The sequence below is a fragment of the Lampris incognitus genome, chromosome 12, assembly GCF_029633865.1.
Source record: "Lampris incognitus isolate fLamInc1 chromosome 12, fLamInc1.hap2, whole genome shotgun sequence".
NCBI lineage: Eukaryota > Metazoa > Chordata > Actinopteri > Lampriformes > Lampridae > Lampris > Lampris incognitus.
The window spans coordinates 7,305,649-7,326,477 of record NC_079222.1 but is presented as its reverse complement, the minus strand read 5'-3'; the positions used below and the strand labels follow the sequence as shown (position 1 = coordinate 7,326,477).

The following is a 20,829-nucleotide window of genomic DNA, read 5'->3' as shown; positions in this document are numbered from 1 at the left end:
TATATACTGTACTGTACATTGTGCGTATACTGGTACACTCTGTCATCGCCTCTCAATTCACCTGTATAAGTCGATCCTTGTGTACATATCTGAAGATTGATGTGTTGTGGTGTTGTTGTTCTATGTTAAGCACACAGAGAGAGCCATGAAACCGGAGTCAAGGTCCATGTATGTGTGTGAGGTCAAGTCAGAGTGGATTTAAATAATTGCAACAGCAATGTGCAAACCTACATGGCCAATAAACATGGTTCTGATTCTGATCTGTTCCAAGTTGTCCCAAGAATTGCGAGGGAGTGTGGTCTAGTCCTCATTAATATTCACGGCCTGACCTTTGAGTGACAGGTACAAGCAGGTGTTGGTAGTAAGGATGGGCGGGGTTTCATATTTAGATGATTTGGTCTGATTGGCTGTCTGTAAATGAGTGTCTGATGACATCATGAATATCTGGGTGGAAAAAGTCGCCTGAAAGCAGCTTTTTTTTCCCTCAGTAAACAGAGACGGCACACAAAATGCACGACGACCGATACAAGTGTTTTAATTTCTGTCCGACTTTTAAAACCTCAGAGGAGGAAAACAGATCTCCTTACTTTTGATCATGTTGACGTCGTTGGCGCCGTCTCCGATGGAGAGCGTCACGGCCTTCTTGTACTTCTTCACCAGACTCACCACGTTCGCCTTCTGCTTGGGTGTCACACGGCAACAGATGACCGCTTCACATTCGCACGCCATGTCCACGAAGTCGATCTGAACAGAACAGAAACAACAAAACCAAAAAACCCACTGAGCGCCTTGACAGTCTTACGGTGTGATTTATTTATCGAGAAATATAAACTCCTTTCTTTCTTTTAATTTTCGTTTCTTTTCTTTTTTTCTTTCTGTCTTTTCTTTTTTAATTATTCATGTCTTTAATTTATACCGCCATTACAACTAACACGTCAAGCTGAAGTAAAGGGGGATTTTTTAAAAATTTTTTTACATTTCCTTTTGTTAAATTATCTGTAAACCATATAGGTACAGCGGAAAACATGAAGAAAAAAAGCAGGTAAAATTGTGACTTTGGTTGAATAAGTTGTTGAAATTGAAATAAAAACTAAGATGAAAAAATATAAACATACTTTTTAAAAAAATCAAATGAATCATGAGATCATTTGTAATGTTTATGTTTCAATGCTGGTCTCATTTCCTGATTTTTACAAATTTGCTTTCAACTGCTTTTTTATATTTCTAGTTAACGTGCATCTTATGTAATTTTGGGTACTTGATTGTAATGGGTTATTGTTTTGCTAAATCAACATTTTTCTAAAGTGACATATTAAATATAATAATACCAGCTATTTGAATAGTGATGTACTGAATATATCATAATATCAATGAGCTATCCAACCACATGTTTCATCACCTTCTCCCGGTTGTATATGTAAAAGTTATAGAAAAACTGACATATTGAATGTATGATAACAGTGATCTAGTTATTGGAATTGTGATATACTGAAGATTTAAGACAGGTAGTTAGAGCACTGTTACCTCATCTAATTATTTAAATAGTGATATATTGAATATAATAAGGGTAACTGACTTACCTCCTTCTCCCAGTTGTCTATGGCATAATTAGTGACATAGCACATAAAAATAAAACTGAATATATGATAATAACAGCATCTAACTACCTGTCTCATCTCTTTCTCCCAGTCATCTATTGGCTGTCCGTCTTGAGGACTTGAGGAAGGCGGTCTCCTCCCCAGACGACGAAGACGAAGACGGCGACGTTTCTTCTTCTTCTCGTACAGAATCTCATTCTGAAAATTAGTGGATAGACAAGGTAAATATGAAAATATGAAAAACGGTGCAGAGTTGAAGTCGCTCTGTGATTGATGATAGATTCTCGTGAGACAAACAATTCAAATCTACAAAAACAAAATCAGGGAAAAAAATCAGTCAATGTGGATTTTGTTCACTTTACTCCAGAGCTACAAATATACAAATACCATGACTATTCCATGATGACCCCCCAACCACACACAGCAACCAGGACACATACCCACATCTGGCTTCCCACCTGCAGACATGGCCAATTGTGTCTGTAGGGACGCCCAACCAAGCCAGAGGTAACACGGGGATTCGAACTGGCGATCCCTACGTTGGACCCCCGCGTTGGTAGGCAACGGAATAGACCGCTATGCTACCCAGATACCCTTCCTCGATGTGTTTTGTGTTGGAGGAAATGTATCACTTCTGTAATTTTCCCCTCCAGCGTTGTTGTGGAGTTTGCCATTTCAGTTAAACTGCTATCGATGGGGTCAAAGTTGGACCCAAACTCTGAACACATTGTTTTTAGGTCACTTAATACGGTATGTATGCTAGCTGCCATGCTTGTCTCTGAACTGGTCAATGAGAGAGTTGTCAAAGTTGATTGTGTACCTACTTTGCATCCTCTTGCAGGCATTTCACCCTGTTTTGAGGGTAGACTGAGCTGTCAAATTCGGTCCTGCACTACGTTCTGAAATTTTAAAATAGTTTTATGTTTTTTTTTTTAAGATATCATACATGGTTGAGAGGAGCTAGTCGGCTAAGCTGCCATCTTGGTCCAAGGCCACGTGACCCCTCCATCTGTAGCTACGAAAATACGAATAGCATGAGATTTGATTTATAACCGACTTTTCAAGGAGCCCAGATAAAATCCTTCACTGTTGGTGTCAAAAATATCCGCTGAAAATTATACCATCACTGTAAATAGACTATTTTAAATTACTTCCCCCGGTCTTTTCATTAGGAAATCATGTGCTGAATGGAATTTAAATCAACATATAAAGGATAAGTAATCATGCAGTACGAGGGTGGGTGTTTGAACTAAAATAGGGATCGATTGGCCACTAAATTGGGAGAAAATGGGAAAAATCAGAAATAAATTTATTTTTAAAAAAAAGTAGCTAATATGATTCTTATATAATAATATAATTAAGAACCATTAATATGAGTACTACTAGTGGGACCTGTGTAATATTCTGTTGCCCTGCGACTTTAGCGGATCCTATATTAACAGTGGTGTTATGGTGCCACCCACAAAATAGGATTACCTTTCCACTGACATTCACCTATTGTGATTATCTAGTAGGAATACACGTCCTCTGACTTTGTTACACGTCTTATATGCGCTGATGAAGGCTGTGTTGGCTGAAACCCATCAGTGTTGGTTTTTTTGTATGCGGCAATAAAATTTAGTGAAAAGTGAGTATGCTGGTATACCATTTGCTGCGATCCTCTTTGTCTTGATAGAAATCATGAGGAAACATTTGATGGGAAAAATTGTGGAAACATATAATTTATAACATTGGAAACATTCAGTAGAGCTCACCAGCCATCCTCCGGTGATGACGAGAGCATTTTTCCCCTCCCGGTTAAAAAACGGCTCCTGGGGTCTCTTCCTGTTTCGACCGACAGCGAGTGGCTCGTTCCTCCGCGACGCCTGACGGATTCTCAGCTTGTCACTGCAGACAAACAGTAAGATTAGCACATAGTTTAGAAACAAAAACTACTGAATTGAATATCTTCATGGAGACAACTGGGGGATGGCGACAAAGCTTACTCGTCATAACAGTTTTGCTGATTAATGTATTTAATGTAGCTATTCAACGGACAACAACTGGGCATACACAGTTCAGGAATCAAGAATCAGGAACATTTTATTTGTCATTTCACCTCATGTACTTGCGCACATGAAATGCCATTTCCCCCAGCCCACAGCAGTGCAACATAAAGACAAAAACACATCCAAAAACTACAAGAATACATATTCAAGCTAACACATATATCCAAACTAAACAAATAATCACTGTCCAAAGGAAAAACGCCAGCCAGGATGACTGTCGGGACTGCCGGTCTGCATGGGCTAGCAGTTAGCTTAGCCCTCCCCGCTTCCGCGTCCTGTCAGACCGCCCTTGGTGTTGCCTCCTCGGGCACAGCTCTGGGCAAGGCCGCGGTCCCTGGGCCCACAGTGCAGCAGACCAAGCTCTCCCAGCCAATCCAGCGCCAGCTCTCCCAGCCATCAAATGAAGACAAAACTTAAATGACGATGTGAACCAGGGCTTGTTGTTGTTAAAGGTTTTGGTGGGCACACACACGTCCTCACAAAAGCTGATGTAACACGTTGACATGGCTCTGAATTTTCAGGTTCATCAGACACTGTGTGAATGGGTTTACATATGAAGTTCCATGCCAATATACCAAACTGATACAAAGATAGAGCTTTACTTCCTGTTTACCAACAACACCATCTCTTCTTCTTCTTCTTCTTCTTCTTCTTCTTCTTCTTCTTCTTCTTCTTCTTCTTCTTCTTCTTTTTTTTCCCTCCCTTTTTCTTTCCCATTGTACCCGTCCAATTACCCGGCTCTTCTGAGCCATCCCGGTTGCTGCTCCACCCCCTCTGCCGATCCAGGGAGGGCTGCAGACTACCACCTGCCTCCTCTGATACATGTAGAGTCACCAGTCGCTTCTTTTCACCTGACAGTGACGAGTGTCGCCAGGGGGACGTAGCGGGTGGGAGTATCAGGCTATCGCTATATATGGTTTCCACAGTATAAACACACCAGCTGATGTAGGTTCACCAAGACTTTTTTCTGCCTTTCTTGTTTGTATTTTACAGAATGAACGCTGCAAATTTATCTGAACATTGAGTTTACTGTAGGGATAGGATGGTATTATTTTACCCCCCGACTTTACAGCAGACTACACTCACTTGACATCTTCCCCGTAGTGGATCTGCATGTCGTCTGTGAGAAGCTGACAGGAATAACCGATGTTCTCCGCAGTTTCTGAAATGACAGTAAAACAAACCCTCTCAGTCCACATTTACACACGCAACACAACACAGCTGTCCAGTCTTTAAATCAGGTCTGTTAGTAACCAGAAACTACATGTTATTTTATATATGAAACAGGTAGAGTAAATGATTTACTGAAGTATAGTTTGGTATCAAACCTGTGTCCTCCAGCTGGGGTCTGTCTGATCCTTAAACTAAGATCACACAGCTAAATAAAACAGAGTACTCCTCTACAATACTAAACCAATATGATGGCTATGGGTCTCAGACAAGTCTATCAGACCCGTCTGTCAATAAACAACAGCAAGACTACAAGACTATGTCATGGCTGGCTCAAAACCCATCACAAAAAATGAGAGGTAACACAAGAAACCATTCATTTATTTGAAAATAACACACAAAAAAAATAAAAATGTCTAAAAACTAAGAGCAGTGGCAGTCAGTAGGGTAATTAAATATCCAATGCTCCCCCGAATGTTTCATTCCCTTTCAAAAAATGGCAGTGTGACAGATTGCAGCTAAATTTGGAAAGACACTGAGGAAAAAAATAATTTTTAGGTTTATGGGCTGATTCGTTTTTGCTGCATTTGCTTCCCTCAGCAGAAAAGAAAAAAAAACAATTTGATGGGCCGCCTCCATATTTGTTGACACTGGAAATCAAGATTACATCTGAGTGATATCTCAAAAATGCAAATACTGCACTTTTTAAAACTCACTGACAGTTCTATAAATACAGCAGTGGGTCCTGTTATTAGTCCATACATGTAGGCATTCTCAGTCTTCTGAATATGAGCATACAGAGACAGAACATGAGCGACTCAAGTTAATAACTTCAGTTGTCGAATCCAAAGATACAAATGTGAACAGGGTCCAAGATCCCACTGCAATATGATTGATTTAATCCTAACAGACAGCTCCAGTCCTTGCTAAACACAGTACAGCTCCTCTCCGTTGTGTCAAAATATTACTGAGACTTCTTCATTTTGTTAAACTGGGTCACACCTTTCTTATCGCCGGTGAGAACCCAAATCTTGATGTCAGCCTTGGCCAGCTTAGCGATGGTCTCCGGTACGCCATCCTGTAGTTTATCCTCAATGGCTGTGGCTCCAATCAGCTAAAAAGACAGATTTTTGGGTCAGGTACAGTATGTCCAATAAAATACACCTAGCCAGAAATCATGGCGTTATTTATTATACAGACTTCATATACTTTTTCCACCAATGGTTTTCATCCATTCATCCCTCCGTTATCCAAACCGCTTATCCTGCTGTCAGGGTCGTGGAGATGCTGGAGCCTATCCCAGCAGTCATTGGGCGGCAGGCGGGGAGACAATGAGTTTTTTTTTTTTTAAAGGGGTAGGACCAGATAAGTGATTTAATTCTTCCAACTACTTTTCAGGCATGTAATACTTATTTTTGTGTTTATTGAGATTTAGTTGTGTGTGTGTGTGTGTGTGTGTGTGTGTGTGTGTGTGTGTGTGTGTGTGTGTGTGTGTGTGTGTGTGTGTGTGTGTGTGTGTATATAGTACTTGTATATTAAGATAGATGTAGGAAAAAAACTTTAATACATTGCAGTACAAGCTTATTTCGTGTGTGGAGGAAGACACACACCACTCAAAAAAGTGAGAGGGATATCTATCTATATATATATATATCTATATATATATCTATATATATATAGATATATATATATATGTATATGCGGTGTGAATGTGTGTGTCGGCCCTGTGTTGGACTGGCAGCTGGGACAGGCTCCAGGATCCCCGCAACCCAGAGTAGGATAAGCAGTTTGGATACTGGAATGGAATATATATAGTATGCAGACACACACACACATTTTTTAATGTCCAAAATAAGCCAGATAAACTCATAAACTTAAACTCAATAAACTTCTTGATGACTCTGCCATAACTTTTCACTTAATTTAAGAAACTATCTTTTTTAAAGCTGCCACTGAAAAAGTGCCTTTTAACAATACATGTTGTGAAAGTCAGTTTATATTTCAAATACCCTCAACAACCTTTACAAGCCATTTGTCCATTTGAAGAAGCTGCTTGTTGAAACTGTATTTGTCCGGTGTACTGTCAACCCGCTGAGACAAACTGTTGCTGAGACCTGCTGTTACTTCTTTTATTCGGTCAATAGATATTTAACAGAGTTGATGCTGGTGTGGGCAATTTTCAATAACTTTTCCAAAAGTTTTCCAAATTATATATTTCCATAACTTTTCCAGGGCCTAGAAATTACAATTAAGTTTATTGCTATTTTCCAGGTTTTCATAACCACATTAATCCCAATTTTAATAAATTCAACAAAATTGTTATTTATACCACTACTGCCACTAATAACGTTGCCTGTAATTATAACAGTAATGGTAATTAAATAGAACTTTTTAATACTCACCATCAAGTTGTTCTCGATCTGTTCGTACACCTGGTCCAGCGCCGCTTCACGATCGCTCACAGTAACACTGGCCGCCTTATATTTCTTATCCCAGGCATCGTACTCCTCTTTGCTGATGTCTTTATAACACAGGCACAAGGTCCGCAGTGTCTCATTGGCAAAGATCTACAATAATGATAAAAATATTAATAAACATTTCACTTAAAGGGGCCTTTCATGACACTCGAGGTCACCTTACATCGAATGCAATAAAACAAAGCAGTCAAAAACAGCGCAATCAACAATAAAACACACAATAAGCAATAGGGCATCCGCCAGCAGGAGTTAAAAAAAGATGGATTTGATGCTGTTAATGCTGTTAAAGTGGGTATGCTAGTTTAAAAAGGCGGGTTTTAAGAGCAGTTGTGAATTCTGTAATGGAGTCCAGTAAGCGGGTGTGACGGGGAATGGAGTTCCAGAGTTTGGGTGCAGTATCGGAGAAAGCCCTGGCACCCATCGAGCTAAGGTTGATGGCTGCTAGCATCAATAGACCTGCTGGTGAAGGCTGCAGGGAGCAAGACGGAGTGTAAGTCTGAAGTAGGTCTGTGAGATAAGCAGGGGAGAGGTTATGAAGAACTCTGAGTGTTGATAATAAATTTCTAAAGTTAATCGGCTGTGACACAGGAGGCCAGTGTCATTGAATCAGCAGGGGAAGGGACGTGTTCAGTGCACTTCTGAAGGTGTAATAATCTGTGCTGCAGAATTCTGGATGAGTTGAAGTCAGTGAATAAGTTTGTTGGGCACGCCTGCCAGGATCACATCCGGTGTGATGGCAGCTTCATGTGATTGGTGTTGTGGTCGAGTGGATAAATACATGTTGAGTTCCATTTTAAACTCACATCCAGGGCAGTCTGGCTGGTCTCCTTGTGTCTGGAGTTGGGGGACAACCGCTCATAGATGACAGTGTCTGCTCCTTTACAGTAAAGACGAATACGACCATCAGGGAACCGCACTGAGGGAGGGAGGGAGGGAGAGAGCGAGAGATAGAGATAGAGAGAGAGAGAGAGAGAGGAAACATAATGACATATAGGGCAAATACCAAGCAATAGTGAGCAAAAAAAGTAAAAAATAGTGAAAGAAGAATGGGGGAGAGAATGAAAGACGGAGGAACGAAGGAATTAGGATTTCAATCACAAGTTACATAACAATTTCAAGAAGCTTTATCAGTATAATAACAATATTGCCAAAGTATTTCAGTACTTTGAAACAACGAGAAAATCAAGTTACAATTTCATCAGAATTACAGTACAAAGTAAAATAGGCAAGATTATAATATATTTTTTTTATTTTTTAGATTTTTCACACCTTTTCTCCCCAATTGTACTTGGCCATTTATCCCACTCTTCCGAGCCGTCCCGGCCGCTGCTCCACCTGCTCCGCCGATCCGGGGAGGGCTGCGGACTACCGTGTCTCCCCCGATACATGTGGAGTCACCAGCCGCTTCTTTTCACCTGACAGTGAGGAGTTTCACCAGGGGGACGTAGCGCGCGGGAGGATCACGCTATTCCCCCCCAGTTCCCCCTTCCCCCCTGAACAGGCACCCTGACCGACCAGAGGAGGTGCTAGTGCAGCGACCAGGACACATACCCACATCCGGCTTCCCACCCATGGACAAGACCAATTGTGTCTGTAGGGATGCCCAGCCAAGCCGGAGGTAACACGAGGATTCGAACAGGCGATCCCTGTGTTGGTAGGCAATGGAATAGACCGCCATGCCACCTGGGTTAGGGTTAGGGTTAGGGTTAGTCTAACCCTAACCCTGACACCCCTTAGACGATAACATTAATAGTAAAGATACTGTAAGTGTAAAAATGAGCATAGGAATCAATACGTACTAATATCCAATACTATTATGCATAAGCCCCCATGTTTTAAGTGACGATAGGCCAACTGATCAGCTGTTTGTGTTTGTGGCAAGCTGAGAAAGTTTGCGGCAAAAATACAAGAATAATAAATGTGTGAAATACCGACGTGTGTATGTCTGTGTCCTTGTACAAGTGTAAAAGTCCATGTTGAAATATATGTAATGATGCAATTTCCTACTTTGTGGGGCTCACATCTTGTGTGCCATGTCGTTTTTGACACTATTGGTTGGGAGTACCTTTATATGTGTGTGTGTGTGTGTGTGTGTGTGTGTGTGTCCGTACTCACAGATGATAGACATGCGTTTGCGGTCCGAGTTGAAGTCCAACAGGGCTAGCATCTCATATGTCATCTCCTTCTCCATCTCACTGATGGTGATGGTGTCCTGAGTGCGACGCAGGAATACGAAGCCAAAGCACCGCGCTGCCGTCACAAGGGCGCCCTCGTCTGGAGATGCAGCCTGGTACACCAAGTCATCTGGAAGGTAAAAAAAAACCACCGGTAAATGAAAAGATCATTTCCAAGGTGATGTAATTATCATCGAGTGTGCAAGAAGACACTTATTTTATCTGTGGAATAAAACGCGATCCCTTTCCCTGTGTCTTTATCCTTCCTTTCTGTCCCTCTCCTCGTATTTGACCCTTTTTTCCCTCCATCTGCACTGTGCATGTGTCTCTCTCTACCCATCTCCATTTGCATCTCACCCTCTTTCTGCTCCACCATGACAGTGTGGCAGAGTGACAGCAACTTGAAAAACTCCAGGGCGTCTTTGTCCTTCTTGGACCGGATGCAAGAAATCAGGAAATTGTCCGTAAACTGGAACTTCCTGTCGGCGTAGCGGTTCCAGCTGAAGTCCACTGGCTAAAGAAACAAGCAAGAGAAAAATATCAAATATCGCTGTTCAGCACTTCAACTAGCAATACCTCATGACACCTTTAACTTGGTTTTCTCATTGTAACCTGTGACTATGGATTTATCTCCGTCAATTAATTAAGTACATGTTGGGGCCAGTTGTGCCAAACCCTAATCGCTTGATCAAAAGATGAAGAAATTGGCAGTTCAGTTAATCAACGAAGAGATGTGCAAATCACTAGATAAAAAAAAAAACTGAAAAATGAATCAACACTTCGATCATCAAAAAAGAGAAAAAAAATCAGCTGGAAAAAAAAACATTAGGTTAATAAAAATGATAATGAGATTGAAAATCAATCTTTTCATTTGATGATGAATTGATTGATTTAACTTTCATTGGTTGGTAGCTTTTTTTCTATTGACCTTTATTTTTGAATTTTCCCTCTTTTTCTTCCAATTTTACTTGGCCAATTACCCCACTCTTCCGAGCCGTCCCGGTCGCTGCTCCACCCCCTCTGCCGATCCGGGGAGGGCTGCAGACTACCACATGCCTCCTCCCATACATGTGGAGTCGCCAGCCGCTTCTTTTCACCTGACAGTGAGGAGTTTCACCAGGTGGACGTAGCACGTGGGAGGATCACGCTATTCCCCCCATTCCCCCCCTTACCCCTGAACAGACGCCCCGACCGACCAGAGGAGGCGCTAGTGCAGCGACCAGGACACATACCGACGTCTGGCTTCCCACCCACAGACACGGCCAACTGTGTCTGTAGGGATGCCCGATCAAGTCGGAAGTAACATGGGGATTCGAACCAGCGATCCCTGTGTTGGTAAGCAACGGAATAGACCGCCACGCCACCCGGACGCTCTCCTTTTTTGAATTTCTCCCAATAAACGTGTCCAGATGAACTGATTCAACTTCATTCCTTAACCTGGATTATTGAGCCTACATAAAGACGTTTATTGTTAAAGTTTTATTGATTTGTTTTTTTTACCCTTCCTCTGTCCAGGGAAACTCCTTCAGCGGTAGTTGGGTTGCCTGTGGAATGAAGCAATAAAAAAAAAAACTTTGGGGTGATCAAACTTCAGAAAACACAATGTCCAACATGCTGCAGTCAACCAGACTGGAAAAACACAATTGACCTTTCGCAAAGTCCCGCCCCCCTTAGTTACTGTTGCTATGCCTGTCAAGCATTTCAGAACTATCCAGGAAGTAGGCGGAAAACACCAGAACATGAAGGAAGAAATCAGCGCATTGTGGGGGTAAAAGTAACAGTAATAATACGTTAGCTGTGTTAGCTAGCAATACTAGCTAGTAGCTAGCTTAGCTTGGAGCAGACAGGTATTTCTGTTGATTTTGGGTGGATTAAGCTTGCCATGGGGTCTGCTATACTGCCAAATCTATTGCCCACATTGCGCTTCTTGCGTTCTGGGTTTCGGGAAGGGAAAGAAAATGACCCCCCCTCCAAACTTTTCACATATCTAGTATGCAATTTGCAGATCCCATAGGCACACCGTGTCACCATCTTGCTGTGTGTTTGAAAGCTTGACGGACCGTTGCTAAGGTAGGATTGGACCGGCACCGTTCTGGGGCGGTACTTTGCGAAAGGTCAGTTCCATTTAGCCGTCTCTACTGACGACACACTGTCCAACTGCTCCAGTTTATGTGACTCTGAACTGACTCCCCATTTCTTTTAAATGTGATTTTAAAGTCTTTTTAATTCATAAAAAGGGAACAAGTCCTTTCAGTATTTTCAGCCGTATTAAAAAACATCTCACAGATGGTGCAAAATAATGCGTACCACCACTTGTTCTGCACTTGAGCTTTACAGTTCATGTTCCTATATTAAGGTTAGGACATTTTTTTTTGCTTTTGGTTTAATTATTGTTTTTAAAATTATTTTTGTCTTCTTATTAACTTTTTTTGTGTTTCGTCTTCTTCTCATGCTGTCTGGTGCATATAACGAAAGTCCATCGTCATAATCATAATTACTGTCCTCATTAAATACTGAGGAATAATAATAATAATAACTTTTATTTATATAGCAACTGTTCCTATTTCTCCACTACATATCTTAATCCTTTTTCTCTGTCATTTTATGAATCTTCCATGAATCCATCCTTACTCAATGGTTGTGTCCCAATAAACATACCACACCCATAGCTCATACTATATAGTATCCATTTTTAGTACATTACATTAAATAGCATGAACTAATGTGTTGTACTAAAAATGCCAGGAAGTGTACCATTTTCCCTAATATGAATTTTCTGGACACTATTCCAGAAGAAAATTGCGACTTGTTGTGGTTACCATGGAGATAGTGGTTGTGCAAGCCGTAGCTATGTACCATCACTTCCGCTGGTTAACTGAGAATATTTTAACAGATTTACAATGTGTAAGTACTTTATCATTAATTATTCTGTTGTTTCTAATAATCTGGACTTTTTCATGATTACTGAGACACGGCCGTCCCCAGGGGACACTGTTCCCCTGATTGAGGATAGGCCCCCTGAATTTGCATATTTTAATATTCCCAGGCTCTCTGAAAGAGGGGGTGGCCTAGCTGTTTTTTAAAAGTTAGGTCTTAATTAGTACCATCCTGTTACTTTTGGTAATTTTATCTCCTTTGAGGTTATAAGTTTCTTAATCACTGGCCCTCCAAACAGAGCTAGCTCACAGCGGCTAGCAATCTTGTCAGTGGTCCAGCAGTTGCTAACTTGTAGCATCAACTAGCTAGTTAGCTAACACCAGTATCTAGCTAGCTAATGTTACTTATGCAGACTACTAATAAGACACGTTAGTCCCTAGCTAACGGGTCTGACCCTTTAGCCAAGCGGTTAGTGATGTCGCCTTGTGGTGCAGTACACCCCGTATCGAATCCCGCACCGGGCAAGAAAATAACCGGTTACATTGGTGGCAGCGGTGGGATCCGGAAGTGTGCAGATCCTCAGAAGTCTCTTCGGAGCGCGGGAATAACAAAGCGCGAGGGCGCGCTTCTGGGGAGGGTGACGACTGTAAACTACTAATAAGACACGTAGGTCCCTAGCTAACGGGTCTGACCCTTTAGCCGAGCAGTTAGTGATGTCGCCTTGTGGTGCAGTACACCCCGTATCGAATCCCGCACCGGGCAAGAAAATAACCAGTTACACTTAAATAAACACTGCTAAACTTAATATCATGAAGCAAGAAAAACGCACGAGGAGTAAGGATGATCAACCAACGCTGTTTTACGCTTGTGGGCCTATGTACACAACTGTACTATACTTTAATATACTCTCCACAAAACCAGCGGTGACACAGAGCCGCACAGGATGTAAACTCCCCCCCCCCCCCAGACTCGGACTGACTAGATTTCCCCGGGATTTCGCGGCTACACTGGATTAGCAAATTATGATGGGCTCATTACAAAATTCAAATAAAAACACATTAAATGATTGGCTCATAAAAAATTCATTAAAAAAATTAAATCTGATTGGTCGCAATTCACAGAGTCCCACCTCAACAGCAGGAATCTTTACACTACAAAACATCCTGGTAAATGTAGTAACAGCAGAAACAAGCTACAGGATATACAGTAGAAAAAATATACATAAGGTTAAGTATGCATTAACCATATTTTGCAGGTCCTTATACTAATTTATAGGCCCCCTAATTCAGTTAGTTTTATTTCTGAGTTTTCTGGGCTTCTATCCATTGTCATGCCTAAATATGACAGGGTGCTTATTCTTGGTGATTTTAATATTCATGTGTGTTGTCATTCCCATTCCCTGAGATTACACTTTTTGGATCTTACACTCTTTTAACTTTATTCAATCTGTTAAAGGGACCAGACAGTCCAAAAGTTAACATTTTGGACCTTGCACTCTCATCTGGTTTCTCTCTGGAGCGTCTTAATCTGGTGGATATGCTTGTAACCGACCATGAAGCTGTCATTTTCAAAGTTCCACTACAGCTCGCTATTCCTAGTCACTCTCCTAAAACATGCTCTTGCATTCTCAACGCTGGTTCTGTGATGCTTTTACTTCATCATCCTTTAATCCCTCTAAAACCCCTCTCAATCCAGATGCACAGTTAAATTAATTCGATGATCAGCGCCGACTCATCCTTGACCAAATTGCACCGTTTAAAACTAGGAAACAAAAATCAAATAACCTCCCCCGGCTGAGCGATCACACTCGTGCCCTTAGAAGACTGTAGAAAATCAGAACAACAATGGAAGGTCATCAAGTCTGAATTATCACATAACACCCTTAAAAACCAAAATGTTAATTTACCAGAAGGCGGTTAAGGGTGTGAGATCAGCATACTTCTCTGAACTGATATCCAGAAATAACCACAATCCTAAAGTTCTCTTTAGGATAACTGATTCTGTTATTAATGGTCCCTCCACTTCTTCTTTTTTAACCTGATGTTGAGCTGTCCAAAACATTTCTCACTCATTTTATAAATAAGGTGGAGAATATCAGGTCCCAAATCCAACCTGATGCTTGCATTCATTCCATTCCCCATGTTAATTCTGCCTCTTTTACCCAGTTTCAAACCCTTAACAATTTCAGTGTTATAGAGTAGTCTCCAATATGAACTCCTCCTCCTGCATCTTAGAAATCTATCCAACTAAGCTGCTGAAGGAGGTATTTTCCATTGCTAGCCCTGTTATTTTGCAAATTTTTCATAATTCTCTGAGTATTTAGACAGTTTCTGCCCTTGCTCTCGCAGAATTTCTCAATCCATTCTTCCCCTAATATCAATCACAAACAACATTGTTAAACTTAAATTCAATGAGTGGGATTGCCCTTTCACTAAAAAACATATCTATAGGATCTTAGTTATTCCCATGTTCTCACTTGTTTTCAAACATTTTGTTTTTTGTCAAATTAATTGTTTCTGGGATATTTGCACAATTGATTCAGTGACTGACTGTTCATAAAATGGAGTTATGATTCCCAACCCTTATGTCTCATGTTATCCCCTTTCCTCTGTAATTTCCTGTCTGTGATGACTATAACAGGAATGCAATGAAATCCCTATTATTATTCTCTATTTTTCCACCAAATTATGACATAACTAATGAGAACAACACTAATACCATTTAATTCAGTTACATGGTCAGTTAATATGATGTACTAATGCTGACAACTAGTACATGTCAATCTGGTCATTATAAAACACCGTTTACTTTAAGTTTGGTCCAATTACAGCAATTTATATTAGTGCAGCTCAAATCAGCTGACATTAATGCTATTATATTCAATATCATACGATGTGACTGCTAATTAAATACTACCTGCTGATAAAATTGGCTCTAAATTAGTCATTTAATATGGGTTATAACTGATACGGATTCTCACCATAGGTCCGTCCAGCAATGGTACACTTCTTGAAAGCCATGATATTCTGGGTGAGGGTTCCCGTCTTGTCAGAGAAGATGTACTCTATCTGTCCCAGCTGTTCATTCAAGGTGGTTGTCCGTGCCTTTAGAGTTAGAAACAAAATATTCAATGACTAGTAACAAAAGGGTTGATTGAATTTTCGGGACCAAACAAAATGACCTCAGACTCATCATCATTAAATTTGAGAACATTTTCAGACATCCCGGATTTAATGTCAGAGAGGCAGATTGTGAGCTTTGCTAGGGTGCTAGGATCTGTGGGTTTTACTGGCATGTATAATTGAGTGTCGTCAGAATAAAAAAGGTAGAGCACATCGAGATTTTGAATAATCTGGCCAAGGGGCAGCATGTATGTATTAAAGAGAAGGGGGCCAAGAACTATATTACATCGAAATTACAGCTCAGTTCTTGGGCTTCTCCTTTTCTCTCTATATTTCACCTCTTGGCCAAATTATATGCAGTCATGGAAAAAAACTTCCATTGCTATGCAGATGATACTCAACTATATGTGCCATAAGGGCTAATGATTGTACTCAAATTACTCGTTTAGAGGCCCGCTTGGCTGCTTTGAAAAATTAGATGTCACTAAATGTCCTGCTTTTAAATTCAGTTAAAAGCTGAGATGCTGGTCGTTGGCCCTGCTAGACATATAGACACCAATTTGATAAAGTAACAGGGACACGCTACAACTCTGATTTCACAAAGTGTGGCAGCCAAAAATCTTGGTGTTATGTTTGATCCCAGCTTTTCCTTTGATAAGCACATTAAAGAAATCACCAAAACTGCCTTTTTTCACTTACGTAATAGTTAATATTTGGTCTTTCCTCTCCATGGTTGATGCAAAGATTCTAATACATTGATTTGCTTCATCTAGACTGATTACTGTAATGTTCTGTTTTCAGGTCTGTCACGTGCTAGTACTAAAAGTCTTCAGATGGTTCAAAATGCTGCTGCAAGAATCCCATGTAAAACTAGAAAATTTGACATTATTACACCAATTCTTGTCTCCCTTCATTGGTTTCCTATCCATGTTAGATCAGACTTCAAGGTGCTTGTGCTGACTTGTAAAAATCTTAAATGGGTTTGTGCTGACTTGTAAAAATCTTAAATGGTCTGATCGACTTAAACCGTATATTCCATCTCAAGCTCTCTGCTCTCAAAATACAGGGCTCCTGTGTGTACCCAAAGTTAAAAAGAAGTATCAGGCAGCGGGGTCTTTTCCTATCAGACCCCGTTCTTTTGGAATAACCTGCCTGCTGCCGTCAGACAATCAAAGTCTTTAGGATACTTTCAATCCAAACTTAAAACTCATCTTTTTGCCTGGTGGATCGGTTTCTGTCTCAATGAATTCAAGAAGTTCTGTCCTGCTGATGAGATTATACAGTATATATTATTGCTTATTGCAAACGTTCTCTTCTCTCTCAGATAACTTTCTCTCTCTGAATAATGCCTTTTCCTGTCTTTTCTGCCATATGTGTGAATGGTGTGATGTGAGTCTACCCAGTGTGCATGTGTAGTCTGTCCTCCTGCCAGGTCTCGATGGTGATGGTGGCCGCCGCCTGAATACTGCTTGGCATCCTCCTCATCACATTCTATATATATTTTATGAATCCATATAATTTTGCTATCCTGTTTCAATGTTGTATCCTCTCTCTTTGATGTGTGACTAATGTCTTTTCTTGTCTCTTCTCCCGTATGTGTGAATGGTGTGATGTGAGTCTCCTCCGTGTACAAGTGTAGTCTGTCCTCCTGCCAGGTGTACATGATGATGGGGGTCATGCGGCTCAGTTCCTAGGCTGTTCCGGTGGCATCTGGACACTACTTGGCATCCTCCTCATCACATTCTTCGTATGTCTTATAATTCCATTGTAATTCTTTTATCCTCTTTCAATGTTGCGTTCTCTAAACTGTGTTCTATTCTGTACACACAACATCCATTGCACGTCTATCCATCTTGGGAGAGAGATCCTTCCTCTGTAGCTCTCCCTGGGGTTTCTTCCTATTCTCCCTTGTTAAAGGGTTTTTTTAAGGAGTTGTCCCTGATCTGATGCAAGGGTCTAAGGACAGGATGCCGTACTGCTGTAAAGCCCCGTGCGGCAAATTTGTAATTTGTGATATTGTGCTATACAAATAAAATTGACTCGACTAGACTAGTGCCAGAATAGCATAGCGAATTTGAGTGGCCATTTTAAAAATTAACGATAATTTCTATAGCTTAATTCCCTCTTTGCATTTGCTTTGCTGTGCAACGTGAAGTAACTTCAGCTGGTAGTCACTTGTAGGTTGTGTTGCAGGAAGTAGCACGGTAGAAAATGACTGTAACAGACTGTAAATGTTTAAAATTACCACTTGAATTCGCTATAATAACTGCTGTAGCATCACTTTAGCTTTGATTGGACCACGGAGTGTTTGTTTGTACTGAGTGAGGATTGTGTAATTGTCCCATTAATTGCATTAAACTGTAAATGACAAGCTGTAGCTGCCTGTCCAACACGAAGAAATGAATGAATGAATGTGAGAAGTGTCTGCATGGGTTTCTTCCGGGTGCTCCAGTTTCCTCCCACAGTCCAAAGACATGTAAGTCAGGTGAATCAGCCATACTAAAATTGTCCCTGGATGTGAATGTGTGTGTGTGTCGGCCCTGTGATGGCCTGGCATCCTGTCCAGGGGGTCTCCCCGTCTGCCGCCCAATGACTGCTGGGATAGGCTCCAGCATCCCCGCAACTCTGAGTGCAGAATAAGCGGCTTGGATAATGGCTGGATGGATGGATGGATGGATGGATGGGTGTGAGAAATGAAAACTGCACATGTGCTACATGGGTTCCTTTTAAGACCAGCACCAAAAAAGACTGAGAACAGACAGGAAGGTTGAAGCTGCTGATATGAGTGGTGGTGGTGCTTTTACTTGCCTTGGCTGGTGTGTCTTTCTCTGGGAAGTACATCTGTAGATCCCAATTAATGAACTTGCTCTGGCCCAGACGAATCACCTCCACACTGGCCAGACAGCAGAGAGAGAGACTAGACGTTAACACATTGGCCATGCCCATTCATCACAATGGATGCTGTCTTCAGACAGCCATGATCAGCGACACAAGATATAATTTCATTAAATCAACCTGATTGGCCGACGTTGTGCTCAAACCATATTGATTGTTCTGGCAAATGACCATCATGCAAAAATTAAGTATGAGTAAATTTTACATAACCTTCAAACTAATATGTACATAATATAATCAAATTTAAGAATAAAGGCATCATTGTCATAGATGAGTTCTGAGTACAAATACTCATAAGGTAGTGGTTACAAAGTGGGAGGTACCAACAGTACCTATTATTGGTGACACAGATCACATAAACATATACATACGTAATTTTTTTTCACAACGGGCAATTCAGTAAGCCAGGAGAGGTCACACATTCTACCAAAAAGGACTGACATGCTGATTTTGTTAGAGGTGGAAGAGACTTGTTGGAAGAGACTTGTTGGGGCATCAGCTGTGCTCCTACGACCTCCATAGGTTACGGAACTGATGATTGTTAGAGGTGGAGGTGAGAGTCAGTACCTTTAATGTTGGCACTACGACTGGTAAAGGGAGCGAGCTGGCTGATGCGATGGGGAGAAGGAAGGTTGATATACTGTGTGTGCAAGAGACAAGGTGGAAGGGGAGTAAGACTAGGAGCATCGGAGGTGGGTTCAAACTCTTCTACCGTGATGCAGAAGCCGGGCTGTTCTGTCTTCCGAGTCACTCACTCTTTCCTCCAACACAGTAGTTCTTTGCTACAGACCAGGTGTCTTCCCCACCAGTTCTTTCATGTCATTTTCAAGTCTTTTCAAGATAGTTTTAGTCTCAAGAGCAGCCTCCTTGTGTTCTTGTCTCAGCTTATGTAATTCTGCTAGGACTGCGGCGTGTCTGTGATCTTCATTATGCCCCTCACCTGGCATGTCAATTGATTTGTTTGAATTTTTTCTGTCGCTTTCCCCATTTTATCTGCACCTCTTGGCATTGTCTTGTCTTTAGGTTAATGTCAGGTTAATTCTATTAGCTAGTTTTTATCAGGGTTTTCAGGGAGCCGTCATTCTCATGCTGCTACCACCAGCACGACGCCACCGTAAATCTAGTAAGCTATTTTTATGCATATCGTGTGTCTGGTTGTTGCTAAAAATAAATATACTCTATTTGATAGTGTTGTTTTTTGTTTTTTTTACATCAAAAAGTGGTACCACCCAGCACCGTATCAGTACCGACATGTAAGGGATAATCCATGACAAAGTGTGAATTTAGTGATTTTAATGCCTCCACATTGGAGTGCATTATCCCACTTATCCCATGGTCACTTAACAAAGATTTAAAGTAAAAACATTCATTTATTTTTTTTTCTTAAAAGTTTCGGACTCGAAATTAAAAGTTATAAGGCAGAGGTTAGCCACTAGGCTGACTTTGAATGTTCACAGCCCTTACTACTGGATCAGTCTGTTGCTATGGTTATACAGAGACTTGGCATCCAGCTTATGACTCTAGACCAGTCATCAAACGTGAGCTGAGCTACATGTGTATTATACAGATGTAACGCACACCCTCCAGCCAATCAGAGACCAGTATTCTCTCTTACCATGGTCAACTTAACAATAATCAATCTTAATTTTTTTGTTTGTTTGTTTTTGGACCCCCCCCTTTTTTTCCCCTCCCCAGTTGTATCCAGCCAATTACCTCACTTTTCCAAGCCGTCTCGATCGCTGCTCCACCCCCTCTGCTGATCTGGGGAGGGCTGCAGACTACCACATGCCTCCTCCCATACATGTGGAGTCGCCAGCTGCTTCTTTTCACCTGACAGTGAGGAGTTTCACCAAGGGGGCGTAGCACATGGGAAGATCACGCTATTCCCCCCAGTCCCCCCCCCCGAACAGGCGCCCCAACCGACCAGAGGAGGCGCTGGTGCAGCGACCAGGACACGTACCCACATCTGGCTTCCCACCCGCAGACATAGCCAATTGTGTCTGTAGGGACGCCCGACCAAGCCGAAGGTAACACGGGGATTTGAACCGGCGATTCCCGTGTTGGTAGGCAACGGAATAGACCACCATGCCAACTGGACACCTCCCGTTAATTTTTTAACCAACCTGATGTACAGTGATATGGGCACAAAGGTGTTGAGTAATATAACAATATTAATAATAATAATAATTTACTTTTCCTGACCTGACATAGAGTGATATGGGCACCATGGTGTTGAGGACGATGATATATCCCCAGAAGCTGAGGAACCCTCTATAGGGAGGCTCTTGGTCCTTTCCGTCATACAGATACCAGGCCTTACTACCGATCTCCTCATACCAGAAAGAATGGCCGATCGCCAGACCTGCTGATACCAGGATCAACAGAACGAAGATCTAGAGAGAGGTGGAGCGGGGGAAATAAGAAGGGGAGAACGAAAGAAAGAAAAAGATGGCATTCATGGGAGGATA

General features: G+C 41.5%; 1 protein-coding gene across 1 annotated transcript in view; it reads right to left on the bottom strand.

The window, feature by feature from the left end:
* Positions 1-20,829, bottom strand: part of atp8b1 (ATPase phospholipid transporting 8B1) — a 45,665-nt gene that overhangs the window by 7,665 nt on the left and 17,171 nt on the right. Inside the window, exons 11-23 of the mRNA XM_056291189.1 lie at positions 20,564-20,754; positions 18,275-18,359; positions 15,325-15,448; positions 10,968-11,011; positions 9,825-9,981; positions 9,409-9,597; positions 8,097-8,209; positions 7,219-7,383; positions 5,819-5,930; positions 4,733-4,808; positions 3,353-3,485; positions 1,668-1,796; positions 588-744 (exon numbers count right to left, since the gene is read on the bottom strand). Of these exons, the coding sequence (XP_056147164.1) occupies positions 588-744; positions 1,668-1,796; positions 3,353-3,485; positions 4,733-4,808; positions 5,819-5,930; positions 7,219-7,383; positions 8,097-8,209; positions 9,409-9,597; positions 9,825-9,981; positions 10,968-11,011; positions 15,325-15,448; positions 18,275-18,359; positions 20,564-20,754 (1,675 nt within the window). The remainder of the gene's footprint in view (positions 1-587; positions 745-1,667; positions 1,797-3,352; positions 3,486-4,732; positions 4,809-5,818; positions 5,931-7,218; positions 7,384-8,096; positions 8,210-9,408; positions 9,598-9,824; positions 9,982-10,967; positions 11,012-15,324; positions 15,449-18,274; positions 18,360-20,563; positions 20,755-20,829) is intronic.